We start from the raw sequence: 17922 nt of genomic DNA on the forward strand, positions 1-17922 counted from the left end.
GCCTTTTGTGTTCAGCTTAATGTTCAATTTGTTAATAAAAGGGGAATGTTGAAAAAAGTTTTCTTTCATTTCTTTTAAATTAAACAGGCAATTTATTGTATTTTCGCAGTAAAGTGAAAGCAGCAAGAAAGCAATTTATGTTCAAAACTTTAGAAAACAATGAGAAAAGCTGGTTACAATATACTAGAGCAAAAAAAATGACTTAATCGGTGTCTCGTTTTTTCAGACCAACATTTTCAGCTACTCCTTTCAGATAGCACGTCAGCAACTCATCCAGCTGTAAACACCCGCAGACAGCGCTAACTGACTTCTATTTGATGTTATGTAAAAATCACCATAAAACCAGCATTGTGACACATTTCACATGTCTGACACGAGCTCACTGTGTTTCCTCAGATGACAGCGCGTCAGCAGCGAGCAGTATGGAGGTTACGGACCGCATCGCCTCGCTGGAGCAGAGGGTCCAGATGCAGGAGGACGAGATCCAGCTGCTGAAGTCGGCTCTGGCCGATGTGGTGCGCAGGCTCAATGTGTCCGAGGAGCAGCAGGCCCTGGGGTCACGCAGAGGACCCACCAAAGGTAACAAACTGTACATATAGATGCTTTATCGCGGGATTTTCAGATACTTCTCCTGGGGTGTCGAGCAGCACAGTCAGCAACTTTTTTACTTTTCCACCTTGTTCTCTCTCCTGATGATGTCTCCATTGCTTTAAATGCTGCTTATTTCCTTCCTCTTCCTCTCCCTCCTGTCCTCTCTCCTCCTGGCCTGTGTCGTGTTGTTAAACGTGTTGTGCGTCATGTGTATAGACCCTGCTTTGATGAGAAAGTCTTCCTCAGCAGACAGCAATGTTGGGAAGTCAGGTAGGCTGACTGTGAGGTCTGTCTGCACTAACCAGGCTCGATGTTGTGATTATAAAAAGCACATTTCAGTCACTGCCTGCTGGTATTATGTGGCAAACAGTAGTAGTAGTATTTCACCAGGAAACACACAGTTACTGTCACTACTACACTGCCTGAGGTCAATGCACTGTGACTTTAGTGTGGAGACACAGAAAGACACAGATTTATTGTTAACCAGGGAGAAGTTTGTGTCTGCAGTATATATTGACCTAATTAAAGTTACAGCGCACTGCCAGAGGAAAATGTTTGCATTGTGTATTTCTGCAAAACACAAATAAGATGCAAGTGTCACACTTATCATATATATATTTCTTAAGTCATAAAGTATATGAGCTGAATTTTGTCATCTGTAGGTGGAGGGGATGGTGTATGGCAGCGATGGCGAGATGCCTGCCAGACTACTGGTCAACACCAGCTAACAACAAAACCAATTAGTCATTTCTCAGTTTCCAGCAGCATTTAAGGCCCCAATCGTGGGTGTTTTGTAGTGACCCGTTGCTGTATTTCAATTGGGATTAATTTAAAAAAAAAAAAAAGGTTGTTTTTTACAGAGATATCGCTGCTTTTCTGCTGGAATTGTGCCCCCAAACTGTGTATTTTAAGGCAAAACATGATCTATCCTAACAATATCAATGTCAACATTTTTCTGGCAGCTGGATTGTTAAGTTATCTGTGAACCTCGACAACTTAGTCATTAGCCACTGAACTCACGTTTTGTGTTTACCTCTGTGTGATAAGAAAGATCTGTTGTCAGTTTATTTTGTGTTATTCCCTCTGAAAACTGCTTAAACATAATGATGGGACATCACATGGACAAAATATCGGGAAAAAGTTCTTAGTATAACTATAAGTGCCAAATAAATGTAGTGAAGTACAATATGTATCTCCAAGGTATTGTAGAGCAAATTTCAAGTAGTAAAGTAGCATGAAATTGAAGTTAAGTACTAGTATTAAGTATATTCCTTGAGTAAATATACTGAGTTGTTTTCCATCACTTGATATCACACAGCTGAATGCAGCATGTTCTCATCAGTACTTTCAGTAATGTCACTATTTTTGGAAGCAGACTTAAAAAACAAGTGAGAAAATAGAAAGAAAACAGAGAAACATTAGAAAGAAACATAGCTAGGCTTTCCTTGTTTTTATTGCACAACATTTACTGCATGTGTCAATTTTCTGCTTAGGTGTGCTTTTAAACAATTTGTCTCGGAAATAGCCTCCTCACCCAAGAGGCTGCTGAAGTTTGCATGTGAAATCAGCTGCATTTCATGTCTTTTTATGTCCTAAAATGTGCATTGGAGTGATAAAACAGAAACAGATTATGATCCTGAGCTGCTGCCAGTTTGAGTCTCCAGAGTTTCTCTGGACGGATGGAGTTTGAGTTAGATTTGGGAGCTGGAGGATGACTCAGACTCGAAGCTGCTTTCCCTTATTGTTCTCCACTTTTAGCTGCAGGGAGTCCGCAGCCTGCTCCCCTCTACTGAAGCACAGTGATCTGTTACAGAGAGCTCAACGCATGCATGCAGACGGCGTACGGACACACACATCCATCTTCTTTAACATGCTAACAGAATTACAACCTCAGTTTGCCCCTGCTGCGTAATTACTACATGAAAGATAACAAAGCAATATGTGTGCGCATGTGTGTGTGCATGCGTGCCTGTGTGTGTCTGCTGGATGAAACAGGGTCTATTAAATATTTATCACTGCAGATAAAGCCGCAGCTTGGATTTGTTATTCTGGGCTTGCCTAACTGCTGTCTGTGTGTGTGTGTGTGTGTGTGTGTGTGTGTGTGTGTGTGTGTGTGTGTGTGTGTGTGTGTGTGTGTGTGTGTGTGTGTGTGTGTGTGTGTGTGTGTGTGTGTGTGTGTGTGTGTGTGTGTGTGTCCACAGTTGCACGGGCAAAGTCCTGTGCTTTGTGACCCATTCACTGCCCTAACCTGCCTCCTAACTGGATTGCTTGACACACCCTCCTTCTTTACTCTGTGTCACTCCAGGAAATAGACAACACCACGGTTTCATTACTTCATTACTGATGGATTTATTCTTCTCAATTGCACTTCGGTCATCATCACCATCATCAAATCCACCATCAAACTGTTTCAAATATATGAAGATGTACAGAATAAGCATGTCATTTACATCACACATATTTGTGGTCAGGTTAAACTATAGTTCACTCTGGTCAGAATTGCTTCACCTTGTTAATATTGATTTCATAACTGTTTTGTAATGCAAAATAATGGAATTGAAAACACGTGTTTAAAAAATATGATTAATCGCGATAAAAAAAGAATCATTTGACAGCTATAGTAAACTACACTAAACTAAATTAAGTACTGAGATGAATAATAATTATGGCGGTGGAACTCAGTAACTGCATTGGTCATGTGATTGCAGCCTTCCAAAATATGTGGCTTATGCGCAAATTACTGGCTCATGATTACGTGGGATATGTAAGAATTTTGGTGCTATTTTTATTACTTTTCGTTGGAAAAAGAAAAACAATGCATGAGAACAGCCTTTATGTTTTTATATGATTATTACAGTATTTGTGGCTGTTCTTTTATTCAGAAAATGTTAGGCCCCGGGGCGGCCCCATAGTTCACCTGAGAGGGTCCACCTCTTTTAGTCCTTGACGGCGGCCTCTGATTTCCTGTAAGAATGGCAACAAAAACCCTAAAAAATGCTGTGAATAACAAAAGTTAAACTGCAAGAACTACGGGAAGACTGAGGAACAAAACAAAATAATTCATATTGTTGTGGAAGCGTTCATAAACGGAGAGTGTTACCCTGTTAGCCCGCTGCATGCTGGGAGGCTTTCCACTTCACTTACTGTACCCTACTGGGAAGTCACAGTATGTTTAAATACTGTTTTGTTGATTTTTACCTCATTTCACCAATCATCACGGTAATTATACACCAGGAAGTACAGATGTTTCTTTAATGACGCCACAGCAGCAGTCGACCGTGGTACAAGTGTCGGATCGAGCTTTTTTCTGAATGTGCCCTGTTGTCATTTTTTCTTCTTCCAGCCAGGCCAATGATTGCCACCCTGCCGTTACGGCCCACAGTAAACAACGGGACCATCCTACCAAAGAAAGGCAGTGGCACTCTGCCCTCTCCATCTGGATCTGGATCCAGGAAGGACACCAGCACACCAGCCAGCAAGAGGTGAGAAAAAGAGTATCAGTTCTTAGCCACTTTACCCTTTAAAACCTGTATCGACATCAGTTTTCATGTGCTGCGTTCAGACGCCTTTCATAAGCTACTTGACCCTTTGAAACCTGAGCGAAGTGGTTTGATTTCTTTCTAAAACATGAGTAAAAAATGCAAAAAAAACAACTAACTTGGCCAGAATCATCCCACAAATTGCAAGAAATTATTACAAAGTGATGTGAAAATTACATAAAAAAATTGTTTGATAAATAATAGAAGGGAGGTTAATCAGAAAATTATCCAAAATGAAGGTACAATTTCCAAAAAAATATAATTATAATAATTTAATATTGATGTTAGAGAAAAATATATAATAAAATATATAAAATAAATACTTTTTTTGATGTTCAGCACTTTCTGGGGTCATATTCTTGTTTGTTTTTAAAAAAAATCTTTTTTGGCTTATTTTAAGGTAATTTTCTTGTAAATATTTTACAAATTTAGTAATTTTTGGGTCATGTCTTGTTCCTCGTAGCATTCAATCCATATTTTTTAAAGAAATCAAACTAGTTTGCTCAGGTTTCAAAGGGTTAAATAACAGTGCATCAACTCTGGTCTGTTTCAACTATTGCAATATTTTGTTTTTAGGCAGTTTATTACATTTTTTTTTCTTTTTTTCTACTTCTTCTCCAGTCTTTAAGTGTCTTAGATGTAGTGCTTCTTTATTGAGCCTCCGGGTCTTGTTTACACTGTTCTAAATGTGTTAAATCCAGACATAGAGTCATGGACGCTGGTTGTGAGGTCTTGCATGTGCCACGTCTTTCTTTCCAGACATTTTATTTGTCTGGAGACATTTTTCAGTCTGTGCCTCGTCAGGTCATTCGAGCCATACATCTTCACATACGGTATTGGGCTTTTTATCAGCCAAAGAGACTGACATTTACAGGGCTGATAAACAGAAAACCGTATTGTCATTTCTGCCTCTCTGTTGTGTGTGTGTGTGTGTGTCTGTGTGTGTGCGTGTGTTTATAGATGCATGTGGAGCACAGGTTATCAATCTTGTCTGTCAGAGGAACAATAGCCTTTTCCCGTCTCTGGATGACATTACCATAATCAGATGAAGCTCTGCAGCAGACAGCGGGGAGCAGCTCCAGTCCAAACAGCTGTGAACTCCCCTGTGGGGTTGTTTGCTTGATTTTTCGTGTGTGTAGTTTTATTTCTGCCTCAGGGATGTTTTCCAATACTGAGAGTTGACACCTTTAATGCTTGGTGACACTCACCTTTAGGTTTACTGGGGAGGACAGTAAAGAAATGGCTCTGCAGATTGAAATGTAACCAGTATGAGGACGGTTGATAGAAACAAACACCAGATAGTATCAGTGCATGAAGTGTGATTTGGTCTCGTGTGTGTCCTTGGGGGCTACTGGAGTTTTCTTGTGTTTAAAATTTACTCCCTCTGCTTCAAGATTTCTCGAACTTTGGACTTATACTTGAAAAAAAATGTGACTTTTCTGTTACTTCCTTGGCGCTTAATCAGCCATGACAACCGCAGTTTTTTGCTTACAGTATAGTGTCGCAGCCAGGGTTTTTTAAATACTGAAGTCATAAGCCCAAGTCTACCCTAATGCAACCGTCTTAAAAACCTTTGACCAGATACCAAAAATATCTCAGTTTATATTTCCCTGCTTTTAAAAGCCTTCTCCACAACACCTATAACAAACTCCAGTGGCAGAACACCAAATCTTAGGCGGCGGCAAGATAGTTTTTGGCCTAAAGTGACTTGTCATCAGTGGTCTCCTCTGTTCGTGTTGTGTTGTCTGTCTTTCCCATCTTTGCATGTCCCTCCTCCTGCACTGTGACTCTCTGATATTCTTTCCAACTATGATGTTATATCCTGTTTATGTCCTGTCCGCCTACAATGTGACGTCCTGCCAATCTGTCCAGTTTGTCCTCTCTGTCTTGCTCTAGCAGAATCCTCTACCTGCCGCTCAGGTGAGAGGATCACCACGTTACAGTCTGTCACAGATCACGCTGTAACATCGTCACCGCTCTGATGAATGCTAACCATTCATTTCACTTATTAAATCATCATCACGCTGCATGATAATTCATTGTGACATTTATCTAATTGCTAATATTCACTGTGTTTTGTTTTAAATTATCGTTTTTTGTTTGTGTTGCTTATGTTGTTTACAGTCTTTGTCTGGGATTAGTCTAAACTGCAGATTGGTCACAATCCCATCAGTGTTGGCATACACACACACCAGCTTTCCCAATGCCCTGTGGCCCAATTACTATGATTCCTCATGGGATAACACAGCGAACAACAGTTTCTCTCTCTCATTTCTTTCTATTCTGCTCTGACTGAACAAACACACGCAGGCTCTCCAGAAGGGATAACGGCCACTGGCCAGTTTTAGGGTCTGAATAGACTTTTCTCTCATAGGGTGGATTAGGTGACTGGGCCTACTGGCCATTGGATTGCTGATGGAGCCTTTTCATTGTTACAAATAGGCAGGCTGTCTGCAGCGCCAATATGCAGATTTGTTCAGGTCTGTACTGACACTGTAGTTATGATCAGCAGAGTGGATAAGTGTGGGAAAACAAAAAAAACCCACTTTTATTTGTTTCTGTTGATTTTGGTGCAAATTGTTGCAAAAAGTCACACAGTTAGAGTTCTTTATTTCCTTTGAAACGAGCTGAATCATGAAATAAATACATCTTACTTGTGCAGGCTTTAAAAAGCTATTTTTTGGTTGAAAACTTCACCAGAGGGCAGTTTTAGGATAGCCGCGTCAGGTAGTTTTCTGACCTATTTCTTTCCCCTCTCTTTTGCCTCTGGCCGCCTCAATTCTTCTCACCGCAGCACTGTGAGGAGAGCCAACTCAAATGAACACGTGGGAACTCTCACACGGAAAGATTCAGGCGACTCCAAGGGCAACCGAACTCGCGCTGGATCCACCGGCAGCAATTCCAGCGGCAAAAGAAGTGACAGGTAACACTGAGGTTACGCTGAATCAGCTCCCTCCATTTAGTGGCTCACACATTCATCTTGTAGTTTGACACACCAACGCTGATCTCCTTTAAAATCAAAAACATACAATGACAGCTGTCTGTTTACTCATTTACTTTGCAGCAAACAGAGGGACCCAGTGTTCAATGCAGGTAAGAAGATAGAGCGATAGTTTCCTGCTGTGGTACAACCCTGAGAGACATTACACACCACACACTCAGTGGCTCCCTGTGTCAGATAAAGGTCAATGCAAGCCTGTCAGAATACCAAATTATTTATCCGCCTTTTGTTTATTCCCAAAACAAGAGAGACGTTGATGTCAGCCATAATTTGAGTCAGTGCCTTGAGCTGTTTTCTGCACACAGAGGACCACTGAGGCTACACTGCACATGATGTGTTGTCTTGAACATCAAACATTCATCTTCTCACCAGTCTGCTCAGTCTATTACTACATCTTCACATCCAAACTTCCATCCATCTTTTGTTTTTAAAAAGCTTTTTTTTTTTTTTGCTGGATTTAAATTGAACTGAAGTTGTGTACAAAGTTTTTTTTTGTTTTGTTTTTCATGTAAATTGAATTAAATTCAGATATTGTTCTCTTTGGGTCTCATACTTGCTCTGATAATTGTGGCCAGTTTTACAAACTGATCTATTGTTATTATGATTTCTGTCCTGGCCGATTCTGTCCCGTCCCCGTCACATGATGATTAGTGAAGTTGGCTGCATCTTGTATTAATCTCACATTAATCCCCCCAAAATTGTAGCCTCTAATGTGGAGTCTGCTTTAGGAAGTTTTTATACTTTATAATACATTTTGGTGTGTTGCCCAGACTTCTTTGATGGAGGTGGCGAGTACAAGTTTAGCATCACCCATCGTCATAATAGCTGTAGTAATTGTAAAATGAAGAATAAGACCCTTGTTAAAAAATACTAGTGCCCCTTTAAGTTTTGATAGCGACCTTTATCTGAACACGCTGTGACTAAGAAAGCATTCGCTCAATGTTACTCATATTTTTCCTGCAGATTTTAAACATCTTTTCAGTCATTTATGTGATATTTCTGAGTTGGATTAATTAAAAAGAGAGAATTGAGAGCTAAAGAAGCACAGGTGGAGTAACTTAAAAAAAAAAAAAAATGAATTCATTTAATTTTTAGTGTCTCCAGAACTACCGTTTGCACAAGACAAGTGGATCATCTCACACACAGTTTATTCTTCAAACAGAAAGCAGGACACACATGGTAACAAGACAATGGGGCTGAATATGAAATGAAATGAGTATTGATCAGAATTTCCATCACCAGCATGATATTGATTTCTGTGTAAATTGAGCTGCTGTTTTTCATTTGGTTTACACACCTGACTCCACTTCTCTTCAGTCCAGGCTGCATCCTAACAAAGCTTAATCAGACTCATGGAGAGCCAGATGCATTTTCAGAGGCTAAAGTGACGCAAGTGTAGTGCTGAGACACTCCATCGACTAAATACCTTTAGTATTTAATAGTTTGAGGTCCCATTCTAGTAAATTCACACTAATAGGTGTTCTTTGTATTTGCAAACTAACCATCAGATCACAAGGCAGAAATGTTAATGCAGTCAGTAATAAATCAGTTATCATGACGGAAGTCCGATCTGTTTTTACAAGGCTGCCTCTACCTAATGTCGGATGCTGACTGTAGGAGAAAGTGAGCCACATGTTTAATTATTACCACTGTGCACCACTTATTGAATATCTGAATTAATTATAGACAAATAATCTCCTGCAAAGCGGCACGATCAGGGCATCACCATGGACATAAATTGCTGCTAGCTGACCGCTTACCGATACGAATGATAATTGCGGCAGTAAATTCTGTCAATATAATGCTTACCTCCAATACATGAAGTGATTACATGCAAAGTGGCTCATTTGATACAACGTGTGCTGCAAACCTGTGCAAGAACATGTGTTTGTTTTATTTACTTTCACATCGCAAAGAATAATCAGAAACAACAGTTAAATGCGAGAAAAAAAAAGGCCAAAACCTGAGTTTTGTTTTTTCCTTGTAAACGGCTAAACAAAGAGGGAAAAAGGCAAGTCAGTTTAATTTCTTACCACATGCAGGAGGATTAGAGGGTGGGAGAAATGGTCACACAGAAATGAGCAGTGATTCATTTTAACTATCAGGGAAGGAGTGCTGATTCATTATGAGTATTGAGCACAGGAGCTGCTGTTCGTTAACACCAGGAAACAGGAAGTGCACTCACTTTAGGACAGACCAGGAAGTGAGGAAGCCTTGCCACCCCTCACCTGGTGCTTATGTCTTTCTCTGTGACCTTTACAAGGGACGCGCCGTGTGACCCACTGCAAAGGTAGGCTCCCCCCCTCCCCTTGCCTAAAGCCCCCAGTCTACACAGCTCTCTGGTCACTGCGGATGATTTGTTTTGATCTCTGTAGATGCATCACCTCTGTTCTGAGCTGCAGTGCAGAGGCAAAAAATAAAATCAGGACTATTATTTTGAAATTTTAACTCATATCCTGTTTGGATTTTTCCTCTAAAACATTCTGGTGATATTGGAAACTTTAGAGATTCCCTTCAGTGCAGTGATCGGAGAGCTGTCCAGACAGGGGCAGGAATGGGTTGACAAAGTGTGTGTGTGAGTTACATTCCCTTTATTGTTTTTAGACTTAACTAACACACACACACACACACACACACACACATACAAACTACCTAACCTCCACTGAGAGCTGCGTCAGATTGTGTTTGCAGTGTTGCACTTGTGTGTCTCCACACTTGTTGTTTAACAGTGGACGAAGCTGCAGCTTCACCATACGTGTGTGTGTTTGCTCACAGCCTCACTTTTGCTCGTAGGCATTTAGTCTCTGTCACCATAGTAACAACACAAAGATTTCTGACACTCGCTTCCTCGCAGTCGCTTTGAGTTTTTCTGCGAACACTTAAATCCTCTGTTCTGAGATTCCTTGCTGCAGCTCAGAGCAAAGTAGATTTGCCACTGCTCTTATTATCTTCCTGCCCTCAAAATGAATATTTGCATCACAAACACATTCAGTCTCTTTTCTGGGTAGTTCCTACTGAAGTCTGTTTGATTTTACGGCTTGTAGTTTTCTCACATGGCCTGAAGTGTTGTCTGTTTGTGTGTAGTCCCTCTCAGCAAAGTATTCACAAGGCTGCCAGGAATTTAGAAAAGACTGGCGTTAGAGCTCATTTCCACACATCTATATATATATATATTGCTGTTTAGCCATTATTGGTATGAAATAATTAGAGGAATACTTCGCCCCCCAAATCACCATTTGTATATCTATTACTTACCCCGTGTCACATTGAATTTGTAAAGAAAACTGTTTTTCTCCTGCTGCCTCCACGGTGAACTAAAAATCCAAAAAAATGAAAAAAATCTTGAAGTAAAAGGGATCTGTATTTAATAACAACAAAACCATATCAAAACATTTGTTTCAAAACTCTTGCACAGCTAGTGCAGTACAATAGAAGTCTCATGTATCCTGACTAATGCTCAGTACTTCCCAAACAGACATCTCTTTACAACAGTGAACTAAACTGAAAATCTTATCTATGTTCTCTTCAAAACCAGACACCTTGACAAAAACATAAATTTTAATTTTCACCAACCACACCAGCTGCTTGTCAACCAATGCCTTGATCCGTAGTTTATTTGTTATTTTGTGACTTTGATAAATCTGAACTAATCTTTTAAAACGGAGAAGTAACACCTTATCACAAACAAACTACGACTGAGGCCGCAGTAGAGCCATAGTTCCCTCCTTCAGCAAGGTAAAAATCACTGTTTATGTCAGTGGAGTCTGGCTTTGAGGAGAGCACAGATAAGTTTCACTTTTAGTTCGGTTCCCCGTTGGAAAGGGCTGTCTGAGAAGTACTGAGCACACGACTGGAAAAATGAGACCTGAATTATACTGCACGACTTGTGTGAGTGTTTGTGAACAGATATTTTAATAAGATCCCTCATGACTTAAATTCATCAAGAATTTTTGGTTTAGGATTCTTAGTTCATTTGCGAGAACAACCAAGTTTCCTTTAAGAATTCAATGTAACACAGAGTGAGTACTTGATATACAAATTGTCAATTGGTGGGTGTACTATTCCTGTAATCCAGAATATTCTGAATATTTTAGTCTTGAAGGCATGTAGATGAGTGGTTCTGACCCCGTAAAATGAAGAAATGTCTGCTTGTGTCTCCGCATCAGGTTGCATGCAGGACATCCACAGCGTCTGCTGTGAGCAGTTTAATCAAATAGCTGTTGCCCTCTTAGCTTGTTTCATCTGAGTAATTATTAGAGGCCTGAAGAGATGAAACTATGCAGTATTTCGCAAGAAAAAACAAGACTAATTAATTTCCTCAGAAGTTTCCTGGAAAGAACAATCTAGTTTGATGTTGATTAAGGGGAGTTTTCCTCCATTTACACCAAAGAACATCCTGTTTGTATTAATAGGTAATTTATTATTGAACATTTTAATCTCCTTATATGTTGAATAATATGCTGCCCGTTGACAAATTTCACATTTTTGGCATGCTCCAAAGGTTACAATAGCTAGAATTTATGGTAAATTTTAAAACATTATTTTTTCTCTCAACACTCAGGTAAACCTCATGGCAGGATCATACTGATGAGACAATAAATTATTAATATAAATTATTTAATTACTCCAAACTTCTTAACAACGATAAGATGCAAGAAAAGATCCCAGTGTTTGACGATAGGAATCAGTTTCCCTACTTTCCTTTTGTTAGTTTGTGTTTTCCCAATTTTATGATTATTTATATAAGTGTGACACAGAAACAGCCGTTACGTCTGTCTAACTGATTCTACCCACCTCCTCCACCCTTTACATTTCTTGCTTCTTCGCCCCGCTTGTTCCGCTTTGGCCCCATTTGGCCCCGTCCACCCAACCGGCCCTGGCAACCTCTGCCTCTCCTCTCCATCACCGGCTCCTCTGCTCTTTTCCCCGTCTACATTATAGTCACAGTACAGATTTACCTCAGCCACTCTGCCAAACGGACAGGGACCGGCTGCAGCTCCGCGGCTTCGTCTGTAACAACCCGTTCAGCCATCATCCCCCAACAGACCTCAGAAAGCAGCAAGACGGGCAAGGCCAGAAAGGCCAAGGTGCCCCCGGTCAGAAAGACCCCGAGTTTTAACCTCCACTTGAGAAAGTCTGGGAGTTTGTCATCGTACTCTCCCCTCGATACGCCCAGTTATCGCAGTCCCATCAAGTCTCCTAGCCAGTACTTCCAGATTTGTTACTAATTAATCACATCTGGAAATACAACTTGAAGATGTATCTTTATGTGTCAGAGAAGATCAGTCCAGAACCAAATTCATGGTTTTATATCAAATCTGTACCATAAAACTCCACTTTGCAGTGTATTGTCACTTTACATTTCCTCTCACACCAAAGAAGTTGCAAAGAGATAGATTGTTTTTTTAGTATCTTCTCATAAAATCTCACCCGTAAGTCCATTATGTTACCTCATGGTATAGACTTCTGTTGAGTTTAAACAACAAATAGATAAATATTTTTGGACATTAATGGTTCATTTTGTTTGTTTTGGTTCCCTTAATGTTTTCTGCATGATTTGTTTTTCAGTGTTAGCGTATTTTAAATTGATGAGGGTTTCTCATTATCCCCCTTTTCTAAGCTTGGATCTGTTTTTTTGTTGTTTTTTCATAACATTTCCATCGCTCTGCTTGTGTCTGCATTTTATGTTGGTTAACCTCTGCTGTGTGAGCTGAATATTTATGAGTTTTAAAAGTGTTTGCAGTTCATTTTGCGCTCTTTGTTGTCACAAGAATGTATTTGAAATTACTAATAAAGTCAGTTAAAAAGCTATTTTGTTTGTGTTTGCAAATTCTGTCATTTGTTGTCTTTGAGTCATTTTCATAGCAACAAAAACATCACATCTCCCTATTATTCACTAATCTTGTCACATATTCATCAACATTGTCACCTCTGTCACTCACATCATAATAACACTCTATTATGCTTCAGTGTCATGTTTGTGCTTTCTGCATACTTGTCATATTATTAAAAAGAGACATAATTACAGCATTCAAATATGTATTTTTCGACATTTATCTTACTGATCCTTTCTGTTACTTTTTGCAGAGGAAGGTTATGTGAAAATGTACTTGAAGGGTCGTCCTGTCACCATGTACATGCCCAAAGACCAGGTGGACAGCTACTGCCTGGAGGCCAGAGCCGAGCTGCCCAGCAACAAACTCAAACTGGACTGGGTGTATCCTTTTTTTATCTACCACTTTTTTTGTGCAGGGAATTTTCCATGAAATAATAAGTTTCAAATTCAGTCCTGCTTGTGATTTAGAAAGTTTTGAAACGTAATCTTCTGAGAACAGTAAATCCAGATTGGCCTATGATGTAGCTGTGAGAGGAAGCTGACAAAAGTGTCGTCTCCTCTTCCCCTGCTTGTCAGAGTAGATCTGCTCAGATGCTTATTTTCACCATGTGGCGCTGCAGCAGCCAGAGACGGGCTCATCGCTCTGCAGCCTGCAGTCAGTAATAACCTGCACACAGCTGGCAGAGAGGCACAACCAGTCAGCAGCTCCTCTTGTGCTCTTTTATTTTTATTTTGTTTCATTTTGCGGTGACTCTCTCTCTTTCGTTTGTTGATGAAAGAATGAATGCAGCGTATTGTTCAGTCGAGCAGAAACCCAAAGGGAAAACAGCCGTAGGGGAGACACAGTAAAGATTAAATCTGAGGAGAGAAGCACACACAGACACAGAAATAGATATATGGGCTGCTTATTCCATATATGTTGAATTCAGCATGAACTAGGTTACAGATAGATTAGACATGTGGGCGTGTTTTAATGCTGAATAGTCATTTAAATGCATTTTGAATGTAGGCTATTTTTGTGGTACCATCCCATTATTAATGGCGCCCCGAACAGAGAGTGAAGTCACATTTCGGTGTTCCCAGGCTCTGTATTTGCTTAATAAAACAAGGACTAGGATTAGGTCAAAGGAGTGTAATCATGACTGTGAGAGTCATAAAATTGTACTGGCAAAGGTCTTAGTCTAGATAATAATTACTCATTTTGTATGGAGGACAACTCCCACACATACTTTAATCTTAACTTTAATAATAAGAATTAGTCAGACAATTAATGAACCAGTTAAAAAAGAGAGAAACAAGAAAAACAAAATATGAAGAAAATGTCTGAAAAGTAATTATAAAGGTTTGCTAAACCCCATACTTTTGGCTTCAGTCTCAAAAATGGGGGGGGTTAAGACACGCCCAGCCACCTAATCGTGCCACCTCTCGATCCACAGCCAACAAGAAAGTTCAGGGCTGTGACTAAGCCTTTTTATACACAATATGTACAATTTTAATTCTTTGCACACAAATGTCAAGAGTTGGACCTGAATCAATCAACAGCTCTATTAAATACCCAGTTATATACAGAATCCACAGTATATTGCTTTACAACTGAAAAAAAGTGGTTTGGGCTATTAGTAAGTGGTAAGTCAGTAAGTTTTTTTGATGGGTAATCTTTTTGTACTTTTTAGTAATGTCTTGCAGATTTTTGGCTCATTCTGCTTAAGTTGCTCATTGACTTATTCCCACGGTTAAATGTTGTTTTATCCAACGGTGTAAAACTTAAAGATATTCAGTTTAAAATCAGAGAAGACAAAAAAAGCTGAAAATCTTCAGAAGCAAGAAGCTGTGACTGGGGCATGTTGACAAAGGACTTATTTGTTTCTGCTCTATTTTGGATATCATTTCAACTCCATTTCGTGACCTTGACCTTATTTAATGTTCAGTTATGGTTACCGTGGCCGAGACTGTCGCTCCAACCTTTACCTGTTGCCCACTGGAGAAACGGTGTACTTCATTGCCTCGGTGGTCGTCCTGTTCAACGTGGACGAGCAGTTGCAGAGACACTACACCGGACACACGGATGACATCAAATGGTGAGACACACTTGGGGATTATAAAACACACACCACACACATACACACATACACACACACACACACTTACTAACCTGAGGGGCTGCTTCCACTGCTTCAGTCATGTACTGCTGCCCCGTATCACATCTGTCATCTACCTTTCATCTCCTTTCCCTGTTAGATTTGATATTTACACCATTTCTACAACCCTTACAGCTGCAGAGTTAATTCACAGCGTGTTTTCTTGATACTCAATAAGAGCAGAATAACCGTAATAAGGGAAGGTAACAAGTGCACTCGAGTGCTGTGCATGCAGACATTTGTGCACAAGCATCAAAGAGAGAAAGTGTGCAGAGTGATGAGTAACCTTAAAAAGACACAGCCATAATTATCTTATCACGCTCTGAGGTTAACAAAAGTTCAATTTACTAATGAACGCTTCGGATTTCAGATCAAAGGACGGATCACAAACAGATTTTTAATCCTTTGAAGACAAAGTGTTAAAGCTTCACACATGCTATGGCGGTGTTCCTGCTCCGCCATTCCCAAAAAAGGGATGAATTTATCTTAAACTGTTTCATTTCCCCCTCCCATTAGAACAGACAGCGTGTGGTAGCTACAGTGAATATCGTATTCACAGCTTTAAAACCTCCTTTCATGTTCTCTGAGCACGTTGCTCATCTTTATTCAAATAGTCCCTTTTGATGTTGAAACGCTTTTAACTGTTTTCATGTCTGTTTTCACGTCTTTCTCTTTGCCAGCCTGGCCGTCCACCCTGATAAAATCACCATAGCAACCGGGCAGGTGGCGGGCACCTCTGCCGATGGAAAAGTAAGTGAGGTCTCTTGCTGATATTTTATCACTTTAGCTTTTAGTATTTGATTTATTAGCGGAGTAAGGACCTTTGCTATAGACAGTTCTGACTAACACAAAGAATGAAGAGCACATAACAGCGGTCCTTAAATCAATGCACTGGATTCCTGATGTGGAAGAAGTATCCAGATCTTTTATTTAAGTAAAAGTACAGAACATGACAGTATAAAAATACTTTCTTTGGGGTAAAAGTGCATTCAAAGTTTTACTTACGTAAAAGTACAAAAGCATTAACATCTTAATGTACTCAAACAGCAACAAGTAGAAGTGCTCATTATGCAGAATGGCTTGATCAGATCAATATGATTTAATAATAATGCAATATGAATATTGCATAATTAAATTATAGTTCTTAATTAATGTGAAAAAATAATTACTCTAATTTTGCATCTTATAAAGGCAAGGCTGATTTTTAGAATATAAATACTACTGGGTAGCTTGTGAATTTCACAGAGGGATCAATAAAGTTTTATCTTAATCTGTATAATACATCATAATATTGATTATATTTGTAATATTTGTAATGCAAAGTAACTAGCGACTGATGTTGTAAACTAAATGAAGTGGAGTAAAAAGTACAATATTGGTTTTTAAAATGAAGTAGAAGTATAACATAGCAAAAAAAATGAAGTACTCAAGTTAAGTAAAAGTACTGTGCTTTAGTACAGTACTTGAATAAATGTACGTAGTTACATTCCACCACTGCTGGTTTCATACGTGTCGATGAATAGATTTTAAAATTCTATTACTTGTCTATAAAGCACTAAATGGTCTCAGGCCCAAATGCATTTGTGACATTTGTGATTGTAACACATGAAGCACCCAGACTCCTCGGGTAGTCTGGGACAGGTTTACTCAGCCTTCCCAGGATCAAAATAACCGCAGGTGATGCAGCTTTTAGTTTCTATGCTCCCCCCTTTGGAACAAGCTTCCTGAATACCTGAAGTCTAAAAAAGCTCTTAAATCAGGGCTTAAAACAATATTGTTCACTAAGACGTTCCAGTAAACTAGATAAATAACTTATATTTAATCTGCAACCATTTGTTTACTTGTTCTCACTTCTTGTTTTTTAAATGCAGTTTTAATGTTTTCTTATTGTCTTATGTTTAATGCATTTCAATGTTCCTGTAATCACCACGTGTTTGTATAGTGATGTATAAATAAACTTACGTTTCTTTAAAAACAGACGTAGGAGTTAAAACACATTCACTTCACGTTCTTTTATATATTCATTCAATTCAGTCAATGCTTCAGTAAGCCTTACATACTGATGATATGCTCTCCTGATGTTGTGTCCATGTGTTTGTGTGTGTGTTTTGTTCCTGGCAGCAGCTGGCTCCTCATGTCCGTGTGTGGGACTCTGTCAGCCTCAACACGCTCCATGTCCTAGGCGCAGGCTTCTTTGACCGAGCCTTGGTCTGCTTGGCTTTCTCCAAGTCGGTAAGGAAACACCACTGATACTCCTAACAGGGAGTTTAAGTAGAGATGTGCAAATGATAGCAGGGCTCTGAAGCTGGTTTCACTCCTGTTAGTTTCTATTTGGTCAGTGAATTAGCTCAGATTTATGTCTTTTTCTGTGTGTTAGAATGGAGGAAATACATTGTGTGTCGTAGACGACTCCAACGACCATGTCCTCTCTGTGTGGGACTGGCAGAGAGAGGACAGACTGGCTGAGGTCAAGGTAAGTGTGTGTCTGTGAGGCTAAATGTTTTTTAATTAAGAAGTACCCTGACACAGTGCTCAAATTATTTGTCTGTTTGACGTGTGTATTTGTAGTTTCACTGTGTCTCGTGTTTGTGTTCAGTGCTCCAACGAGTCGGTGTTTGCTGCAGACTTTCACCCGACAGACAGCAACATCGTGGTGACCTGCGGCAAATCCCATCTCTATTTCTGGAACCTGGAGAAAGGCGTGCTGGTCAAGAAGCAAGGCCTGTTTGAGGTAGGACACCAACCTGTTGGCTCTAATCTGTACAGCCATAAAATCTAACGTAGAGACACAAATGCGATCATGACTGTCGATGGTAT

At 39.7% G+C, this 17922-nt stretch overlaps 1 protein-coding gene and 1 long non-coding RNA gene across 12 annotated transcripts in view; one reads left to right on the forward strand and one right to left on the reverse strand.

Annotated features, from left to right (window-relative positions):
* The window catches only part of eml1 (EMAP like 1), a 66087-nt gene that overhangs the window by 40060 nt on the left and 8105 nt on the right, over positions 1-17922 (forward strand). For 3 of the 11 annotated variants that reach the window (XM_088087271.1, XM_088087266.1, XM_088087270.1), the window contains exons 2-14: positions 397-579; positions 808-861; positions 3935-4073; positions 6003-6050; positions 6925-7053; positions 7195-7223; positions 9395-9421; positions 13219-13348; positions 14896-15045; positions 15786-15855; positions 17227-17337; positions 17483-17578; positions 17702-17836. In XM_088087271.1, coding sequence (XP_087943397.1) covers positions 397-579; positions 808-861; positions 3935-4073; positions 6003-6050; positions 6925-7053; positions 7195-7223; positions 9395-9421; positions 13219-13348; positions 14896-15045; positions 15786-15855; positions 17227-17337; positions 17483-17578; positions 17702-17836 — 1301 coding nt within the window. The remainder of the gene's footprint in view (positions 1-396; positions 580-807; positions 862-3934; positions 4074-6002; positions 6051-6924; positions 7054-7194; positions 7224-9394; positions 9422-13218; positions 13349-14895; positions 15046-15785; positions 15856-17226; positions 17338-17482; positions 17579-17701; positions 17837-17922) is intronic. The other 8 variants (XM_088087267.1, XM_042500386.2, XM_088087268.1 and 5 more) reach the window with 8 other exon arrangements.
* On the reverse strand, positions 7019-9293 carry LOC148187454 (uncharacterized). The gene is made up of 3 exons (XR_015778610.1): positions 9165-9293; positions 8941-9001; positions 7019-7139 (listed from the first exon to the last, which is right to left on the reverse strand). It is a non-coding gene; the product is annotated as an uncharacterized LOC148187454 (long non-coding RNA).

The sequence above is a fragment of the Plectropomus leopardus genome, chromosome 14 (assembly GCF_026936395.1).
Source record: "Plectropomus leopardus strain MGB_pleo_1.0 chromosome 14, ASM2693639v1, whole genome shotgun sequence".
In the NCBI taxonomy this organism is placed as follows: Eukaryota; Metazoa; Chordata; class Actinopteri; order Perciformes; family Serranidae; genus Plectropomus; species Plectropomus leopardus.